Here is a 21,432-nt window from a genome sequence, read left to right on the forward strand (position 1 = left end):
ACTTAGGACAGTATCTAGTACTTATATCCTAGATTTGGTTTGAGGTCCTCAGATTGTCATATTTTATTCTTAAATCACTGCAGGTTAGAAGGGCTGGCTAGGACCAGCAAACTTACAAGATATAGTTCAGAGACTGATGGTAAAGCAAGAAGCAGAAAAGTAGAATTATAGGAAAATAAAATGATTAATTGTTTGATAATGACAATTTTGAGTTATAATTAAGATCTCAGTAGATATAAAGTATTTTCATGTAAATATTTTCATGCAAAATGGTTATACAGTGTGAAAACTATAAAATGGTTTTGTATATGTACATATATATACAGTCTATATTTATAATTTTATATATGTTTGTGAATATACACAAGATGTATATTCTTGTCCTTTGACTTCTAAACTCCCTGGGAATCTAGCTTCTGCCTTCATCACTCACCTGAAATTGTACTCTCCAGTATCAACTGCCAAATATAATGACCTTTTTTCATTCCTATCCTTCCCGATCTCTCTGATGTTTTGTTGTTGTTGTTGTTGTTGTTGTTTTTACTAACTCTTACCTTCTGTCTTAGAATTAATTCTAAGGCATAAAAGTAGTCAGACTAGGCAATGGGAATTAAGGCTTGCCTAGGCTCACACAGCCAGGAAGTATCTGAGTTCAGATTTGAACCCAGATCTTCTTGACCACAGACTCGGTGCCTTTATCTACTGTGCTACCTTGCTATCCCTCTGTGGCTTTGATACTATCGATCACTCTCTTCTGCTTTCTAGATTTTATAAACTTACCTAAAAAAAATAATTTTATTTAAAAAAGTTAAAAAAGAACTTCCATGGTTAGCCTTAAATTCATGTTTTTTTTTTAACTGGACTTTCCAATAGATCCATTTCTTTATCAACTCTTACAACTTCTTAAACATCTCTGGACATGAGACAAAACAGTAAAATCGGAGCTGTGCAAGACTCTGGAATGATACACCAATCTAGATGTGCTAAATAGTTAGCCTTTATTTGTAGGGAACTTTTATTTTAACCCTTACCCTTCTGTCTTAGAATCAATCCTTTGTATTAGTTCCAAGGGAGAAGAGCAGTAAGGGCTAGGCAATAGGGGTTAAGTGAGTTACATGGAGTCATACAGCTAGGAAGCGTCTGAGGTCAAATTTGAACCCAGGACCTCTCGTCTCTGGGTCTGGTTCTCATTCCACTGAGCCACCTACCTACTCCCAACTTTTTTTATTTTTAACTTAAGTCTCATGAAAGCCTTTCAAAAATGTTATTATACATTTACTTGATCTCTTATTTAGAATATAATTAATTATCTCCTGCATTGCTCAAGGTCATCAATTTGCACATTAATTATAGAATATTATGATAATGGGTGTGAGACAGAGGTCAAAAGAAAGTCTAATATCAGTTGCATCTTTGAAACTTGATTTAAAAAAAAATCTCTTGATATCAGCTTGCTTTCTGGGTTATTTACCCCTTTCTAGTAAAGATGAACTTAGGCAAGTACTTCCTGGGAGAGGTTACAAATAGCTTACATTTCTAGAGGGTTAATAAGACTGAAATAGCTTTTTTCTTAAGTAGTTTTTTTTTTCATTATCCAGAAATCATTTTTTTATTGCTCTTGCCAATGATCTTTTGACTTTTTAGCACCATTGAAAATATCATGTCTAATTTATGTTTGTCAGGGGTTGTTGTTAAACTTTTAATTTTTTTCCCCTTATTACCTCTGACATTTGGCCCAGAAGAAAGAAATATTGCATCTGAGCTCGGTGTTGGTTTTATCTCTTTGGTTGTAATTTTTCTACCTGTGAATTAGGCTCATCCTGATTTTGTTCTCTAATTTTTGGGTGCCCAGAAAATACTTCTTCACTCACAAAAAAAAAACAAAAACGACTCTTTCCAGAGAGATTTTGTGATCTTTAATTAATCAATCAATTGACTAATTAATTAATTAATTGAGTTTTTTTTCTTTAAAGCCCTTACCTTCAGTCTTGTAGTCAATACTGTGTATTGGCTCCAAGGTGGAAGAGTGGTAAGGGTAGGCAATGGGGGTCAAGTGACTTTCCCAGGGTCACACAGCTGGGAAGTGTCTGAGATCAGATTTGAACCCAGAACCTCCTGTCTCTAGGCCTGGTTCTCAATACACTGAGCTACCCAGCTGCCCCTTATTTTGTGATCTTTAAAGAGAAAACTACAGGCCCCAGTAAACTTCAGTGATGAGTACTGATGCCGTAATCTGATTGGACTTCTGTTACACAGTCCCCTTTAAACAATAATACCTGCCTTAGAGATAATAATATTTTGATATAGAACAGGCTCTAAGTTGGCAGCCTTAACAAAAGTCAAGGCATTACAAACCACAGACACATCCTGGGAAAGATAAGTGGTGGAAAAGGGATTGATATTTTGGCAAAACAAAACAATTGAGAAACATGTGATTTAAAGAAATGGGTCAGAATCAGGAAAGTGGTTCTGAAGACTCAAGTAGGAGGCACCAGGAATCCCTTATCTCCAGAGAATCCAGAAGAAGGTCTGGTAATCAGCAGGAACCAAGCAAGTAACAGTAATTTAGAAAGAAAGGTTCAGAGATAATCACAATAAAGTAACCAAGTAGGGACCAGCATTAACTCATCTGACAAACTGCAGGAGCATCTGGGAAGAGAGATTGTTTTATTAGATTTCTTGAAAGAGCTAATGTCATGGTTGCCTTGAAAAATGAATTAGAATTTTTTCCTGAACTTATCAACACCTTCCAATTAGCTGACTTTAATGTATTCTCAAAGGTACAATGTAGTACCATAGTTACAGTGTACTCTATTTGTATCATAGGATTTTAGAGGTGATATGGGACTTTAGAAACCATTTAGTACAACACTCTTTATTTTACAAATGAAAATATTGAAGCTAAAGAATTAAATGACTTGTCCATGGTCACATAGATAGCAAATTGCACTTAAGAATCCTTACAAACCTCATAACTTTACCCCCTGAGCTTTGTGAAAAAATGTCCCAGATAGTATGAGGAATATTTTAGAGTAAAGTACTTCTATGTGATAAGAGCATGTTCTTCATTTCATTAGTACTATAAAATATTTCAAATTAGTATAAATTTTCTAGGTGAGTGACTTTTTTCTTCCTAAAATTTCTTATTATTTAGAAAGACTACATAACCTTTTTGAGAAGCCTAGCACAGTTCTCTGAAATATCCACTAGCCTCTCACCCTGTAATTTATTTTTGAATTCACTTCCTGAGAAATGGGGGTCACCAATATTGTAATTTTCAATTTAAAAAATTTGAAAAGTTTCTACTTTTGCTCTCTTCCTACCCTCTTCTTTGCTTTTTTTAATCTTTTAGGAACTATTACAAACAAAGCGGGATCTACAAGATATTTTAATAGCCAAAGAGGAGCAAGAAGATTTGCTAAGAAAGCGGGAACGAGAACTCACTGCTTTGAAGGGAGCATTAAAAGAAGAAGTGTCTAGCCATGATCAGGAGATGGATAAACTCAAGGAGCAATATGATGCAGAACTCCAGGCTCTGCGAGAGAGTGTAGAAGAAGCCACCAAGGTCAGTAAACTGAATATGGGCCTCCCATGTCATTGCAATAGATCTTAAAACAGGGTACTTGTCATTTCAGTATTTTTTAAAAAAAAAATAGAAAAACAGATTGCTTTATCTTCATTCATCAGTATGAAAAATGTTTTCACATTTTAAGCATTGAAATCAAGCATGCTTATGAGCAGAGGATAATGGTGGTCTTTCTAGTTATCTACTTAAAAAGTCATGAGGGTGCTAGAGACATGACCTGGTCCTGGGCTCAAAAAACCCTAGCTGTATGACTCTAGAGAAGTCACTTACCCCCATTGTCTAGCCCTTACTGCTCTTCTGCCTTGGAACCAATACACAATATTAGATGTAAGGTAAGGTGGATGTAAGATTTAAGCTAAGATGAAAGGTAAGGTTTTTTTTAGAAGTCATGGGGGTTTGGGAATAAAAGACTTATATACCCATAATGAAAGTTCTTTAAATGTTTCCAGATGATTATTTTTATTGTTATTTTTATTACTTTATATATATGCATATAAAATAAAATATTTGTATTTATATAATTATTATTATTACTAAAATTTTCACTTAAAAAATTTCCTTAGCATTCTTCCTTGGGTAGGAATAAAGCATTTTATTCTTCATGTTATTAGGTGATTAGAGGTTTAGGCAATGTGAGTCATTTCACTGACAGAAAAGAATTAGAGTCTGAATCTAGAAATTTCTGGCCCCTGCCCTATAGCATCTCTGTCTTGATTTAGTGCCTTTATTTGATTAACCTCATATTCTTTTTGTCATCCTTTTCTAGGGCAGTTAGTTGCCCTAGTTAGTATTAATATACATTGTGCCATTTACAGATCAGCATTTTAAAAAAATTAAATCTTGGCTTCTCAAAATAGATTCTGACAGAGTTCTTTCATATTGTCTGTTGAAAGAAGAGAGAAGTGAAAAGATAGATGTTTTGAACATTCATGTGATAGTTGAATAGAGTGTGATGAGTTTGAAGAAAACCTATTTCTTTGTTTAAATCAGCCTGGTTGTAATGATATGCTCTGCAGTTTATCAGCTTAAACACAGAGAGGAAATGAGCATCATAGAATTTTGGAGTCAGAAAGGATTCTAGAAATCTGTCAGTCCATCTCTCTCTCACTTTATAGGCAAAGAAACTAAGTTCCAGAAGGGGAATCAGTTGCAGTTTTCCATGTTATTGTTGCTGCTGAGTTCATTTTCAGTTCTGTCTGACTCTTCATAACCCTTTTTGGGATTTTTTTGGCAAAGATGCTAGAGTAAGTTTGCCATTTCTTTATCCAGCTCATTTTACAGATGAAGAAACCGAGGCAAACAGGATTAGGTGACTTGCCCAGGACCACATGGCTAGTCAATGTCTGAGGCTAGATTTGAATTCAGGAAGAGAAGTTTTTCTGAATTCAGACATGGCATTCTTAACTGTGCCACCTACCTCTCAGTATTTTTTATTTATGTCTTTTCCCCATATTATAGTGAGCAAATTTTTTCCTTGTAAAGTGAATAAAGTAGTATATTTTACTTGCTCAATTTTGTATTTATTATTTCCAATATTTGAAATCAGCTATTTAAATTAATTGGGTATCTACTGGGATGGGCCTAGGTTAAGTAGTTAATGACAGGGCTATGACTAGAAACCCAGGTCATTGTTTTCTCTGCTACATCATTGTTCTCTCTATGATATCACACTTTCTTCCCAATTCATGGTGCAGTGAAAAGGATGCTAGATCACTGTGTAAGTATAAGCTTTACTTTGTTGGACCCCAGTTTCTTCATTGCAAAAAAAATGGGTTTGACTAGATGATCTTGATCTCTTCCAGGTTCACATTTCTAAAGTGCTTTACATGCTAACAAAGGGCTATCACATAAACATCTTTAAAGTCTTCCTTCAGTGTCTCCTTTAGGTAGAGAGATACTGGGTTTCTGAAGGGTCTGCCAAGGAAGCACAAACTCTGGTCTGGCCAAGCTGGAAAGACTTGGAATGTGGACTGGTGATATATTATGATTAGGTAGTCTGAGGACCAGATATCACAGCTGAATGTAAAAGGCTCATCATCAAAAGGGTAGCCACCAAGTGATATTTTCTTTTTGGCCTTGGCAACTCATTAAATGGCCACTAAAGTGTGAAGGGGTTGTGATGTATGTGGTGCTTAAAGACATATTTGTAGCCCATCTATGACAATTCACTCTTTATGGAGGAGATAAATTGAATTTGCATAATCTTTTTTCAGCAATAGTCAAATCACCAAAGGAACCATTCGTGATCCAAGGAAAACTCACTTTCCTCAGGGCATAAGCATTACTTACAATAGTGTACCTTTTTGGCAGATTGCTGCTGCTCCCAAAATTCATGAACTCTCCCAAAGCCATACTCAAGAAATCCAAAATCACACCAAGAAAAGTCTTTGGTTTCTACTTCCTCTCAGAGGATAGTTGCTGAAGAGCGCACTGTGAGTCAAAGGCTTTGGCTATATTAACTCCACAAATTCTACTCTACTGTTGTTGCATCTCCATAGCTTTCTAGTATTATTACTTCCTTTCATTGAATTGGAACACCCAGTTGTTTGTGATTTCTTGGAGATCATGCAGATTCTGAGATCACTGAAAAAAAGAAATGTCCAAGCAGAAGGTGAAGGAGGCACGGCTGATAAGAAGAGGTGGCCTTGATGGATTTTTATCTTTATAAAGGGAGGATGATGATGCTTCTTTCCTATCAGTGGTCAACTTTTTATACACTTGCTTACCTCTTGCCACAGGAGAGGCCCCAAATTTTTCAGTGTCCTCCAATACATTAAACCTCAAAGTATTTTTTTCTTCATGACATAGTATTTTCCTTTTTTTGTGAGGACTGGTGACATGGAGAGTCAGGAGATTCAGGTATGTGCATGTATTGAGAAGTTTTAAGTTCTTTTTTAGCTGAGTATTCATTAACCTTCATATTTCCACAGAAACTCTGATCTGCATTTATACTGTATGACAGAGAGCTATTTGTAAACCCTGCCCTTCTTTTACTGCCCACAAATTAAGCAAAACAACACACTGTGATTATTATCCAAAATACAGGCATTCTCAATGATGCATCAACATGGATTCTTACAGACAGCTGCCTCCCAAGTAAAAATCCAAATGTTCACTACTGTTATTATTTCAAAGATTCATAATTATGTTTAATTATAAATGCATTTGCCAAATGATCAGATTTTGAGCCAAAATGTGCCACAAATCTTGGAAAATATTATCAGAAAATAAAGACCAAGTATATTTTTAAAAAAAAGTTTTAAGTTCCATTTAATTTCTGAGAGACTTACATGTATTTGAGTCACAATGAATGATACCTCCTTCGAAACCTACTATTAGGATGAAAACTTCTCATGCTGTATTAATAATAATAACTTTTATTGATAGCAAACTTTATAAGATACAATGTATATATGGTAGTTCAATGGATAGAACACTGAATCTGGAATCAGAAAGTTCTGAGTTCAAATCTAGCTTCAGACATTAGCTGTGTCATCCTGGGCAAGTCACTTGACCTTGACTTGCTTCAATTTCCCCAGCCATAAAATGCTGATGATAATAGTCGGTGCTATTATTTTTATCAGAATGTGTACCTCCCTGAGTTGTAAGAATCAAATAAAATTGTATTTATGAAGTACTTAACACAGTGCCTGGCACATAGTAGGCACTTAATGTTTGTTTTCCTCATTCTTTTCTACAAGATGCTTTTCTAACAACCCCCCAGTGCCATAGGATAGGGCAACTATAATTATTCCCATTTTATAGATAAGGAATCCAAGGATTAGTGAAGATAAGTGATTTGTCAATAGCTAAATGGATAAATTGAATATAGGTATTCTGGCTCCAAGTTATTCTTCTTTTTGTAAAAAGATACTATCTCAAGAAAACTAATAATGGTTTATAGCTACATAACACTAACCAGAGTCAAGATGAATGTCTAAGAGAAAGCAGTATAGCTTAATGCTCCCCACCATATCTGTCCATAAGAACCTATAAAATACACCACACTGAATTTGGACTGGGAAATCCATGAAAGTCATAGTGAGTCATTTTTCTAGCTCAAGGCAGCTTAGAGAAACAGAGAGATCTTTAGACACTGGGGATGGGATCTAGCCAAGAATAGTGAACTGGGGAGTATCTCATTGCCCAGAAACTGAAAATCAGGCAAAACTAGGTACTAGAATAAAAGCCAGGGCAGAAAGAGATCTCAGGGGATACCTGAACTAGATCAGGTGTATAATTGTTTAGGAAAAGGTGCCATCTGGCAGCTCTTTTGTCCATTGCCCAGTTCTAAGTAACAGATCTAGTGTGGAGAAATGCAGTTGTGAGTATTATGTAGGCTGTAGCTATATACTTATCAAGGAACAAGTTTCAGAAGCAAATCATTTGAGTTCTGATCCCAGGAGTAGAGTGGGAACTCTGATCTTGCCTCCTTTTCAACATGATAGCCTGTAATAGAATAATCAGGACAAGCATCACAGACCAAAGGGGAGCCTATAGTTCAATGACTGAAACTGAGAGCCTTCTAGAAGGCTAATAGTGGCTAATCCAGTAGCAGTTGACTAAAATTCCCAACAAGAGACAAGCTGTCAGATCCAAACTTGGGTCAGCAACTTGCTGAACTCATACCAGGAGGATAGTAAGCAGAACTTGTCCCTAGATCATATTCCTTTGAGAGTACCAGAATCTTTTCCAGATCCAAACATGGATCAGCAACTTGCTGGACTCATACCAGGAGGATAGTAAGCAGAACTTGTCCCCAGATCATATTGCCTTGAGAGTACCAGAATCTTTTTCAGGTTCCCAGCCTGAGCTGTGAAGGGCAGCAGAGGGTTGTAAAAGAATTTGGAATCTCAGGCCAGAAATCTCCCCCTAAGAAGGACCCAGAGCCCATTACTGCTATAAACTCCAAAATCAAGAATAAGGCTAGAAAAATGGGCAAACAAACAAAAAAGGAATCTTTTCCCAAAGAGTTTTTACAAGAACAGGAAAACTCAAAGACAAACTCAAAAGAAGAGAGTAAAACATCTTCAAAGCCTCAAAGCCCCCAAAGAATTTCTAGAAGAGTCAAGAATTTAGGAAAGGAGCTAGAAAATTATTGTAAAAACCAATTGAGAATGAAAGGAAAAAATGGGAAAAGAAGTGAGAATAAAAAAAAAGAAGATTAACAGTTTAGAAAACAAGATACAAAACTTTAACAAAGAAACAACTCCTTGAACATTAGAATTGGCCAAAATGAAAACTATAAAACAAAATCATAAGACTGGGGGAAAAAAAGAAGAAAATATGAAGGACCTCAGGGAAAAACAAGTAACCTGGAAAACATCAAGGAGAGATTATTGAAGAATCATTAGGGGGCAGCTAGGTGGCTCAGTAGATAGAGAACCAGACTTAAGAGTCAAAAGAACTTGGGTTCAAATCTGACCTCAGACACTTCCTAGCTGTGTGGTCCTGGGTAAGTCATTTAACCCCAGTTGCCTTGCCCTTACCACGCTTCTGCCTTAGAATTGCTACTTAATATCAATTCTGAGACAGAAGTAATGGTTTTATAGTGTATAAGTGTGTGTGTGTGTGTGTGTGTGTATGAATCATCAAGCTACTTGAAATCTATGAACAAAATACAGATATGGACATAATTTCAAGAAACTTTAAAAGGTCTCTATCCAGAATCAGAAGACAAAACAGAAATGGAAAGAATCCCCATGCTACTTCCTGAGAGAAACTCTGGAAACAGAAACTCCTTGGAATATTATAGCCCTAATTCAGAGCTTCCAGGGCAAGAAAAAAAATAACACAAGTAGCCCAAAAGAAAAAAAAAATTAACATTAGCCAATGTTGCATAATATCTATCTTTTCTTATAGGACCAGAAATTACTCTGTCCACACTGGCTCAGATCACAGAACATCATCCTCCAACACAGATCACAAAAAGTTTCGTTTTCATTTTGTATAATTCCCAGAATGTACTCCAGGGAATCTCGTATCCTGAGACCTTTTGTAGGAATCTTTGAGGTCAAAACTTTTTAACAATAATACTAAGATATTTTAATGTCTTACAGGGTAAATATTGATTGCTATGACCCACATAAAAGCTCTTTGGAAGGTCCTCAATAATTTTTAAGACTATAAAGTGACTCTGAGGCCAAACAGTTTTAGAACCTTTGGGTACTGACTTACAGTTTTCAGAGTGTTTTCGATTACATTTTTTCCTTTGATCATTACCACAATGTTGAGGTAGGCAGGACAATTGTTATTTTTTTAAACATTTATTAATATTCATTTTTAACATGGTTACATGATTCATGCTCCTACTTTCCCCTTCACCCCCCTCACTCCCCCCACCCATGGCCGATGCACATTTCCACTGGTTTTAACATGTGTCATTGATCAAGACTTATTTCCAAATTGTTGATAGTTGCATTGGTGTGGTAGTTTCGAGTCTACTTCCCCAATCATGTCCACCTCAACCCATGCATTCAAGCAAATGTTTTTTCTAATATGTTTCCCCTCCTGCAGTCCTTCCTCTGAATGTAGGTAGCATTCTTTACCATAAATCCCTCAGAGCTGTCCTGTGTCATTGCATTGCTGCTGGTACAGAAGTCCATTACATTCGATTTTACCATAGTATATCAGTCTCTGTGTATAATGTTCTTCTGGCTCTGCTCCTTTCGCTCTGCATCAATTCCTGGAGGTCTTTCCAGTTCACATGGAATTCCTCCAGTGTATTATTCCTTTGAGCACAATAGTATTCCATCACCACCATATACCACAATTTGTTCAGCCATTCTCCAATTGAAGGACATACCCTCCTTTTCCAGTTCTTTGCCATCACAAAAAGCACAGCTATAAATATTTTTATACAAGTCTGTTTATTTATGATCTCTTTGGAGTACAAACCCAACAATGGTATGGCTGGATCAAAGGGCAGGCATTTTTTTATAGCCCTTTGAGCAGAATGGTTGGATCAGTTCACAACTCCACCAGCAATGCATTAATGTAGGACAATTGTTTTATTCTCATTTTAAAGATGAAGAAACTGAAACCCAATGAATTTGATTTGCCATAGGTCACATGGTTTTTAAATGGCAGGAGCAGATCTTTTAATTCCCAATTTTGCGCTCTTCTTAATACACTATTCCTGTCTGTCCTCTAAGATCTGATGGTCTTTTCACAGCCACCTTCATCTACATTTGAGCATGTTATCCAGCACATGCCCTGTTAACATTAAACTTGTAGATTCAAAGGCCGTAGGTAATAAATGTAAATGAAAGAAGGAAATGCAGCATTAGATATATTGTCTTGTCTGTTTTTCCCTGATAGATCAATACTGCTTTCCCATCATATATGGATAAAAAGGTCAATAACAATTAAAAGCAGCTATTGCAGTAAGATGAAATTAGACAGAACATCAAAACTATGTCCCCCAAAGCAATGAAAATTAATTCAGTTTCACTTTTCTCCATCAAATTAAATCAAATATAAAAAAGGCTAAGACAGGCAAATCAAGGAATGGCTATTTATAATTGTCCCCAAATTATAATAACCCAGTTATATAGCTGCTTCCCAGGCTTTTTATTATTGTTCCAAACAAAGTGAGTTTTCATTTCATGTCATTTGCAATTACCATTCCATAATTGAAAAACAGTAAATTACCATGAAGCTTTTTGGGAAGAAGGGCTTACTGCATCCGAGTTGTCACTATAATTATGGTAGAATGATCAATCCACAGAATCACACAGTACTCCTTGTACGTAACTGGGCCCTGAAAAAATATTTATCAAATTGGATCATGGGATCATAGCCTTAGAGTTGGAAGAGAACTTCAAGGTCATCTGGTCAAACTCACTCGTTTTACAGTGAAGAAACTGAGGCAAAAAGCCTTGCCAATGATTACACAGTGAATAAGGAATCGAGCTTAGCCCTTCAAATCTAGCACTCATTTTGCTGAATAGAGAATTAGGAAAAGACAGTGTGATATAATGGAGAGCACACTGGACTGTGTTCTAATCCTACCTTTGACATTAACTTCTTAACCTGGAAATCACTATCACTATCTTAGCTCAAATTTTTGGATTCAAACTTTGTGAATAAAGAAAATAAGATTGAGCCAATAAAACGAATCATATCAAATCTCTATCTTTTCTACATTTCCCCTGTTTAATGCATATAACTTAGGAAATATACATGAAGGTAATAAACATAATTGACATAATGAAAGACAGTAATAGTTAATTTTTACTTAGTTTGCAGTTTTCTTAGGAAAAGTTAAACTTGAATCTGTTGTTCATTTGTTTTAATCACAGTCAACTCTTTGTGACCCCATTTGGGGTTGTCTTGGCAAAGATCCTAGAGTGGTTTGCCATTCCTTCTCCAGCTCATTTTACAGATGAGGAAACTGAGGCTAATGAGGGTTAAGTGACTTGCCCAGGGTCCCACAGCTATTAAGTTTCTAAGGCCAGTTGTGAATCCTGAAAGATGGGGCTTTCTGACTCCATGTTTGTTATCCACCTAGTTGTCACTTTAACAGTTGGACATGATTCAAAGTTACTTCTTTTATGAACTTGAATGAATCAGTTATACCCTCTGAACCTCAATTCCCTCTTAGAGGTCTTCTGGAATCTTAGAGGTCTTCTGGTAAAATGAAGGAGTTTGGATCAGAAGACCTGTAAGATTCCTCCTTGCAAATCTAAAATTAGTGATTCTCTAATTATATAAAAGGCAAAGACAATGATTTATTTTGTGCTCTTACTCTCCGATCTTTAAAAATAACTTGATTATTGATCATCTTGGCATCATAGTCATTTCACATTCCCCAAATGAATTCTCGCTTGTGACTAAGATAAATCAATTCAGCAAAAAATTCTCAATATAGTTAGTGACTGAATCTGACTGGGTATATACTGGTGAATTATTAGTTCTACCTCTTCTCTTGGCTTGTTTCTTTTTTGACTCTGGGGCAGTTTGGAGAGAATTACCATTATACCTTGATTTACTTGGATATTTTAAGTTTTTTTCTATGCTTTTACATAGCATCTTATCTGCTTAATTCAAAGCTTGCTTTGTGTTCCATTTTCTGCCTAAAGGGGTCAACAAACAGAGCCAAGTTTTTCCACAAAGCAGAAATCTCCTTAATGATCTTGGCAAGTCATTAGAAGAAACCCATCAGGCATAGATTATAGGATCATAGAGAGTGTGACACTGAGGGAGGATGATTTGGGTGGTGATGTTGAAATGCATTTTATTTACACATGTTAAGGATTCAGTTGCTTTCACTATTAAAACTGTAGAGATTTTAGACTCTTAAATATCTTATTGCCCTTCCTTGCCTAGTCTTTGTGCTTTAATCATTTTCACATCTGGAAGGGCTTCAGGTTTCTTCTCTCTCAAGAGACTGATATAGCCTGCAGCTGACAACTGGCCTGGATGTCTCACCTGACCTGGATCACTAAAAGATAGTTAAAGGAATGAATGGTGTTATAAGGATAGTTGAGAGAGCTCAAACCATCCAATTTTGGAGTAGAAGTCCTATATTGGAACTTTGTATAGTTTTTTAGTCATGAAAGAAGGAGGATTTATAAGATACTCTCTCCTGTTTCAGTAGATTGAGCACTGGAGTCAGGAAAAATTTGAGTTCAAATTCAGCATTAGACACAGTATAGCTGTGTAACCCTGGACAAATCATTTTTTTTTAAACCTTTACCTTCTGTCTTAAAGTCTATACTATGTATGGGTTCCAAAGCAGAAAAGCATTTGGGCTAGGCATTAAGGGTCAAGTGACTTGCCCAGGGTCACACAGCTAGGAAGTGTCTGAAACCAGATTTGATCCTAGGACCTCTACTCTCCAAGCCTGCCTCTCCATCCACTGAACCATCTGGCTGCCCCCACAGATAATCATTGTACAGCGCTTAGCACAGAACTTGGTACATAGAGAGTAAGTGTGCTATAAATCTTTGCTATCATTATTATTATTATTATTACTATCATCATCATCCATAGAAAGGGGTTAATAATAGCACTTACCTCCCAGGATGGCTGTGAAGAGGAAATAAAATAATAATTTAAAGCACTTAACACAGAACTTGACACATGTTGTTGCTGAGTCATTTTGGTCTTGTCCAACTCTTCGTGACCCCATTTGGAGTTTTCTTGGGAGAAATACTGACGTGGTTTGCCCTTTTCTTCTTCAGCTTACTTTTGTAAGGTAAAAAAATTAAAGATTGGGTTAACTGTATAAAAATGTGGTTGCTGAAAATATTTTTGACTTTTTTATGGTAGTGTATTTACAAAAGGAGAAAGAGTGAAAGTAAGGAAATAAGGGAGTAGATAATTACTCCAGCGTGGTCCGAACTAGGCAGGGCTTCAGAGGCCCTAGCAAAGAGGGCCCAGAGGTAAATTAAACAAGGGTTCCAACCACGAGGCTTCCTCCAAGACGAGGGTCCTCTCCAGAGGCTAGAACCTCCAGAAAAGCCAGGAAGAGGAGTCCGCTTTTTCACACACCCACGTGGTAGTTAAAAGGGTGAGATTCAAGAACAGTCTCACCAAATTTCAGAGTTGGGTTCACGAAGCAGATCCTTCACCAGTCTCCAACTCCAACTCTGAACTCCAAAGAACTGACTCCACAGTTAGTTGCCACTGCTTTTAAAGACGCTTCTTTGCATCTCTTCCTGTGTATTCCTTCCACTTTATGTGGACCAATTGTAGCTTTAGCTTTGCTTAGGACTGCCCAGAGGGCAGTCAGTGGGTTTTGATTCATCACCCACTATAGCACACTTGGGTCACAGACCTCCCCATACTTAAAGATAAGTGGGGTGTATACACTTCTGGTGATAAAAATCTAAAAGTGGGCAGAGGGGAAGAGTTAATCCCATCTTCACACTTTGTAGATGAAGAAACTGAGGCAAGGAGGGTTAAGTGACTTGCCTAGAGTCACACAGCTAATAAGTATCTGAGGCTTGATTTGAACTCAGGTTTAAAGTTTTTGATGATAAATGTTTGTGATTATTTATAATGTTACCACCACCGAAGCATCATGGTACAGTAGAAAGAGCATTGACTTTTGAGTTAGAAGACTGAGGTTTAAATCCTCTTTGCCTCCTATGTGACCTTGGGCTTTTAAACTTTTTATTAAAATTTTTCAGGTCTTAGCTTCTTTATCCCTAAAATAATGAGGTTGTACTAGATGGCCTCAGAAGTTCCTTCCAATTCTCAATCTACAATCCTGTATTCCTTTGATATGCCCAGGAACTCTGTCCTTCCCCTCCCTCGAAGTCGAGGTTGTGTGTGCCTTAACTACATGTCCTGTGAATGTCTGTGAATAAGAACAGGTGGTTTTGATGTAATTCTGGAGTCCTGTGCAAGATTTTTCCCTTGTCTACTTACTACCTAAACTTTCTTGATAGTCACCCTTAACACAAACTGTGAATGTACAGCAGTTTTTAAAAAGTCATTTTTATGGCATTGTTCTGGGAATCCTTAGACCACGTACCTAGCGGCTATCTCCAGGGGCATTGAAAAACTAGCTGGCCTGTTTAAACTTGTAACTTAGGCCTCAAAGTATACATTTTACAGGGAAAGTTCATGGTAAAGTCATTAGAAGAAACCCACCAGGCACAGATTTTAAGGTCAGAGAAAATATAACACAGAAGGAGTGTGATTTTACTTACATATGTTAAAAATTTAGCTGCCCTCAGTGTTAATCTTTGGAGGATTTTGGCAACTAAAGGACATGACTGACTTTCCTATAGCTTAGTTCTTTTTAACAAAACCAGTCAATTTTCTTGTATAATCCTAATGTATGCCAGTTATCCAGTCTTCCTCCTGCATAGGCAAAAAAAAATTCTCTGTGGGCAATTGAAATGAACAGTCGCCACCACAGGACACAGCAACATGATTGGAAGGGAGAGATCCTCTAATTTTCTACTCATAATCAGAAAAGCCAGCAGCCTTTTTAATGAAGGCTGTTTTATGAAGTATTAACTGCCGGAAATCCTTAGCTGAGCCTTGGGAATTTCTTTGTAGTGTTCTGTACTTTTAATGCTTTTTTCTTTTCTTTTTTTTTTTCTTTTTTTTGGAATGAGATGAAATGCTTTTTAACTTAACCCCCAGGGTCATTACTGCTTTGGTGTTGATTTTTTTTCCCCTTTCAAAAAGAGTGCTCAATTTTCCTAACAGCTCCAATTGCATCATTAAGAGTTTAATTGTATTTAAAAGTTGTATAAAAAGTCAAGTGGTTCAAGTTGGGCTTTTGTCTAGAAGTCTCAGGGGATGGTCAAGGACAGCAGATCCCTCATTCTGTACAAGCAGGGTTTATTAAAATTCTCATTGTGCACAGTTCATGTTCAGAGGCAGGTTGGGTAGTAAACATGGCTTCTTCTTTCCAGGAGGTTACTAGCTACTACTGTGTGGTTGGAATTTTAGTGTGTCCTGGGCCACTTTGTAGGTAGAGGTTGTCTATTTTCTTCTTATCTCTACTACTTAGTTAGACAAGTCATTTCAACTCATATCACCAGGCTAATTTTCTCTATGCAAGACCTTTTCAACCAGAAAATTCAAATTCAGTAAGTATTTATCAAGTACCTCTATTGTGCAAAGCAGATGAAGCATTTATGGAGTGCCTTCTATGTACCAGGCTCTCCACCAAGAACTTTACAAATATTGACCCTCACAACAACCCTGTGATGTAGGTGCTTATTATGGCCACATTTTACAGTTGAGAAAACTGAGGCAAACAGAAGTTAAGTGACTTGTCCAGGGTCATACAACTAGTAAGTGTCTGAGGCCAGATTTGAACTTGGGTTTTCCTGGTTCTCTAGCCAAAATGTCAGATTGTTAGGTCCTAAAAATAGACATACAGGAACAGGACAGTCTGCCCTCAAGGGCTTATGTTCCACTGGAGGCTCTTGAAGAATCTTGCTTTGTGTAAAGTTGTATCAAACACATTGGTAATCACTTGGTATTTGTAGAACTCTTAGGATTCCAAGAAGAATCTTGGGGATAGAAAATGAAGGACAAGTCTGCTTCTTGTGATCTCTGTCACCTCTGCGCACCTGAGCATTGGTGTTTTTGCACCTATTTTAAAATTACTCTTCTAGGATCTAGTACTAGTGCTATTATTTACTTACATGTTAGTCTATGTTGATTGCACAAAGTAGTGATGATACGGGAAGAGAAATTCTTGGAAGACACTAAAATGAAAAAAAGCAGCAGTCACTTTGAGAAATTGCAGTCTTGTCTTTTCATGGGGTTGGTTTGCTTCCTTGCAAAGGCTTACAAGTCTCTAAAAAAGGTGGATTTTCCCATTTCCTCAATATGGAAATTGGAATTTTGGTAGGATTTTTGATGTGACCAAGGTCAAACCAAAAATTAAAAAACCCAATTCTTTCTTCTTGGCATCTGCTGCATTTATAGTTGTGTGGTGGTGGAGCCTAAGTTTCCTCATTTGTAAGATGGGGACCATCATGCATTCACTGCTTGTTTCCCGGGACTATTATGAGAAAAGAAAGCGCTTTATAAACCTGAATTACCATATAAATTTGTTGTTGTTAATGATAATTATTAATTGATGATAATCATGACTTTGACCCTAAGGATTAAGCAGCTGCCATTCAGCCAGTTAGTTTTCTGCAACAGTGAAACTGGGTGTATGTGGAATTTTACAGTTTTCCTAGCTGGCTTGGTAGCTTCAGCAAGAATAGAAATGAGAATTTTCCACTGAGATCATTAGCCATGTCTTCCTGGCATGGGTTCTAAGTTAAGCCTCAAATAGACCACCCAACATTCCTGTTTGACTTGGTGTTAGGAGGGCTATTGGTAAGGAATATTGTTCAGGAGTGACGGAAGCACAACCACCCAGTAACACCTGTATACTTGTTCTATTTGAAATAAGCAGGTAAAAAGCAGTTAAGGAGCAGGAAGATGGTTCAGTGGATAGAATGCTGGACCTGAAGTCAGGAACATCTGAGTTCAAATTTGGCCTCAGATACTTACTGGCTAAGTGATCCTGGGCAAGTCACTTAACTTTGTTAACCGTCTCAGTTTCATGTCTGTAAAATGAGCTGGTGAAGGAAATGGAAAACCAGTCCAGTATCTTTGCCCAGAAAGCCCCAAATGGGATCATAGGGAGTTGGACATGACTGAAATGACAGAACAACAAAAAGAATGATGACAGTAGGGATAAAAAATCTTATGTGTATATAATATTTTATACTTTTCTAAGTAATTTCAGATGCAATATTTAATTTCATCTTGTGAACAACCCTCTGAGATAGTTAGGATAGCTATTACTCCATTTTGTAGATGAAAAAACTAAGACTCAGAGGGATTACAGTTTGCCTAAATTAGTGAATGGCAGAACCAGGAATAGGTCACAAGATTTCTTACTCCTAAGCTTTCTTTCTAATGGAGATAAATTTTTATAAAGAAAAAAAAAAGATTCTTTGTTTTTTTAAAAGGGGTTGTTCCTTTCCAGTTTCTCCAGTGGAAAAAAATTTTTTTTTTATGTTTCAGTTAAGAGAAATTTTAACTAACAAAACTTTTGGGGAAATACCTATTATTTGAAAAGAGGTTCGTTCACACATGTATGTCCTTGGTAGTGTAATATAATGGAAGCTCATTGAACCCTGAGAGTTTGTTGGCTTATCAAGACTTGGCTCTGTCACTTAACTGGCTTGGTGACTTTGAGCTAATGGTTTCCTTCTCTAGGTCTCAGATTCTTCCTCTAAAATGAGAGGCTCGAACTAGGTAATCTTGAAGATCTCATCCAACCTTAACATCCTTTATCAGTGTCTGTATCTAGCCAGTTGTTTTGTGTTCATTTGTATTTTTATTTATTCCTAAGGAAGGCTTTTTGATGACTGAACATTTTGAATAGTTGTAAGAATTATTTGTTGAATTAACTTAATGGAAGACATGGGTTGGACTTGACCAGGAAGCATCAGGGGTTCGTAGGGGAGCTAGTAAGTATCCGAGGGTCTCTGAGACATAGAGAGGTGGATTTTAACTTGATCCAACAACAGTAGGGATCCAGATGTCAAATTGTTTTACATACTGGAGTAATACTGTTGTTAAAAGTCTTTATTTTCAGTTTATAGAATAAAGATTAGTGTAAAAGGAGCCTGATGGAAAAAGTTACATTAATGAAAATAAAAAGGATATTTAAGCAATACAGTAATTTTGGCAATGGACATAGAAATGATAAGACTGAGTAGAAGGATTCTATGTAAAAATAGTTGGTGTGTTTTGTTTGCTGAATGAATGGCAATGAGAATGGGGCACAGACAGGGTGGTGTGGTACTTTATCATGTGGAAGTTGGATAGCATGGAAAATAATGTGGGAAACAGGAAAAGTTTAGAATTTTAAAATCACAGAATTTGTTATTAGAGCTGACCTTTAATGCCTTTTAGTCTGTTATCTGAACTCAGTTGTGAGTTAAGGTAGTGGCAAGACTTTCCATTTGAGGTCACTTGTAGACCACTAAGGATTATAGTTAGATGGAGGGAAAAAGTTAGGACTGGAAGAGCAAATTGTAAGGCTTGCTGTCTACAGATGGTAATAGAAACCATCTGAGCAGATGAGCTCCCTAAGGGAGTGGGTGTGGTTTACCGAATTTTGAACTACAAAGTTAAGTCACATTTTCCTGGTATTAACCACATGTTAGGATTCTGAAAATGTGGGCAGGGGCATGTTGAGATCCAGATGTAAAGCAAAATTTATACTCTAGGAATTAGAAGGAAACTGGACTGTTCTAACCAGTATGAGGTCAGTTTCCTGAAGAAATTAAAAAAAAAAGAAAGAAAGAAAATAAAGGGCAAGGTGGTCCTTAGTGTAATTAGTATATCCATTTATCTAACAGATGTTACAGCTGTTCCAAAGTGATATTGGCTCTCCCATAACAACTTCATGGGTTAAAGGTGGTGAGAGGTTGAACTATTTCTGAACTACTTCTACAGGAAATTCCAAAGACATGGATGGGTCTTATCTTCCAGGAAATTATTTTCTAAGTTAAGGAAATAACTGAACATAATTTTTTCCCTTTTTAATTCTTTCTCTTTTGTTTCCTAATCCCTTTTTTGGGGGTGGAGGTATTGGCCATAAAAGAGATAAAATGCCTTTATTTTTAGTTAAGATGGGAACTTACATATCATGAGTTCAAAAAGATGGCTTGCAGTTAGAAGTGGGTTCTGAAGTCACTCTTACATGAAGTGGAAGGTTTGTTTAATTGTTCTTTTCTTACTCTGAACTTGTAGGTCAAGGCCCTTCTTCATATTTGCTCCATATCAGGGAAAACACTGGCTAGATGACCTCACAGTAGAGATGCCTATAAACTAAATTGGAAAATAGTGGAGTGATAATTGCTTCTGAACTGGAACTTAAGGAAAATGGCAAATAACCATAGAATTAGATGATTGTCTATATCAGATAATCTTTTTTTTTCCTCTCTAAAAATGGACCTGAAATGGAGTTTTAACAAATGCAAACCAGAAATGGATTATTAACCTTCCAAAGGGTGAACAGCAAAAGCTGTATATATAGCTCTTAGTTACATAGATGCCTTTGCTTTTGGTGGGAAGGGAAGCATTTGAAATGAGGTACTCAGTTTATTCTGAGGTGGTTTATTCCTTCTCTGACGCTCAGAGCTCCTGAGCTGCCTAAAAGAAGTTCCCTACCTTGGCTCCACCTGCTCAACCTGCTGTGAACTAGTTTTTGCCAGCAGTCCTGACTTCGTCATATGTCTAGGCTCTCCCTAACTTCTTGATTCTCACCACGTAATTTTATTTTGTAACTTTCAATGAGTGTCGTATGCCACAGCAGTCTGGGTTGGCATTTTAGTCCCTTGCCAAGATTGTAAGCTCTTTGTGGTCTATGTGCCAATAGTGTTCAGATTGTTGGGTTGAGTATCATGAAAGTCCTAGATGATATCCCATCTCTAATGTTTTAGAAGCTCTGTGATACTGGACTAGTCACTTAATCTTTCTGTTTTTCAGTTTCTTCTTCAGTAAAATGAGGATAACAATAACCGTAGTGCCTTTGATATCTCTGGTTGTTTTAAGGCTTGAACGAAATCACTTATTTAAAGTGTTTTGAAAATGCTAGTGTTGTATAAGATTCATTTAAACTTTGTATCTCCTGTGGTATGCAGTACAGTGCCGTCTTATATTGTATGGAAGTATAATGGATTGGTCTTTCCCCAAATCTGGTTCAAGAGCCCAGAGTGGTGTAGAATGACTGGGACCCAGTGATGAATTTTGGGAAGATGTGGAAGTTTGTGCCTCAGAAGAGAACTGGGGTTAATGATTTACTATCTTTTTTTAATCTACTGCTTATGACCTTGCCTAAACTGTGGTGGAAATAAGTAGGAGCCTGGCTTGGCATTGAACTGGAAGGATAATATGACATTCAAATAACTGTGTTGAGAGGCTAATCCTTTCCCTGAGCTTGCCATTGACATTCATTCACATCCTGTGCATGGTTTGTTCACTATGTTCATTTAACAAAGAAGTCACAGACACAAGGTCAAGGAGATAGAGTGTTTCCACTTTTCCTAGGATAATGAATTCATTGCTTGAAAGAATTTTGTCTCTTTAAATATATAGACATATGCTTTTCTATCACATTAAAAAAATTAAAATCCTTACCTTCTGTCTTAAAATCAATACTGTGTAATGTTTCCAGGATGGAAGAATGGTAAAGGCAAGGCTAGTCAGTGGGGGTTAACAAAGCTAGAAAGTGTCTTGAGTCCAGATTTAAACCCAGGTCTCCAAACCTGACTCTCAATTCACTGAGCCACCTAACTGCCCCCAACATTGTTTCTTAAGTTGCTTATTTATTTAAAAGAATGGTCCGTTTT

The 21,432-nt window shown here is 36.8% G+C and overlaps 1 protein-coding gene across 1 annotated transcript in view; it reads left to right on the plus strand.

Annotated features, from left to right (window-relative positions):
* CGNL1 (cingulin like 1) overlaps positions 1-21,432 on the plus strand; it is a 204,595-nt gene that overhangs the window by 85,751 nt on the left and 97,412 nt on the right. The window contains exon 8 of the mRNA XM_044665301.1: positions 3,353-3,565. Within this exon, the coding sequence (XP_044521236.1) occupies positions 3,353-3,565 (213 nt within the window). The remainder of the gene's footprint in view (positions 1-3,352; positions 3,566-21,432) is intronic.

The sequence above is a fragment of the Gracilinanus agilis genome, chromosome 2, assembly GCF_016433145.1.
Source record: "Gracilinanus agilis isolate LMUSP501 chromosome 2, AgileGrace, whole genome shotgun sequence".
Classification (NCBI taxonomy): domain Eukaryota; kingdom Metazoa; phylum Chordata; class Mammalia; order Didelphimorphia; family Didelphidae; genus Gracilinanus; species Gracilinanus agilis.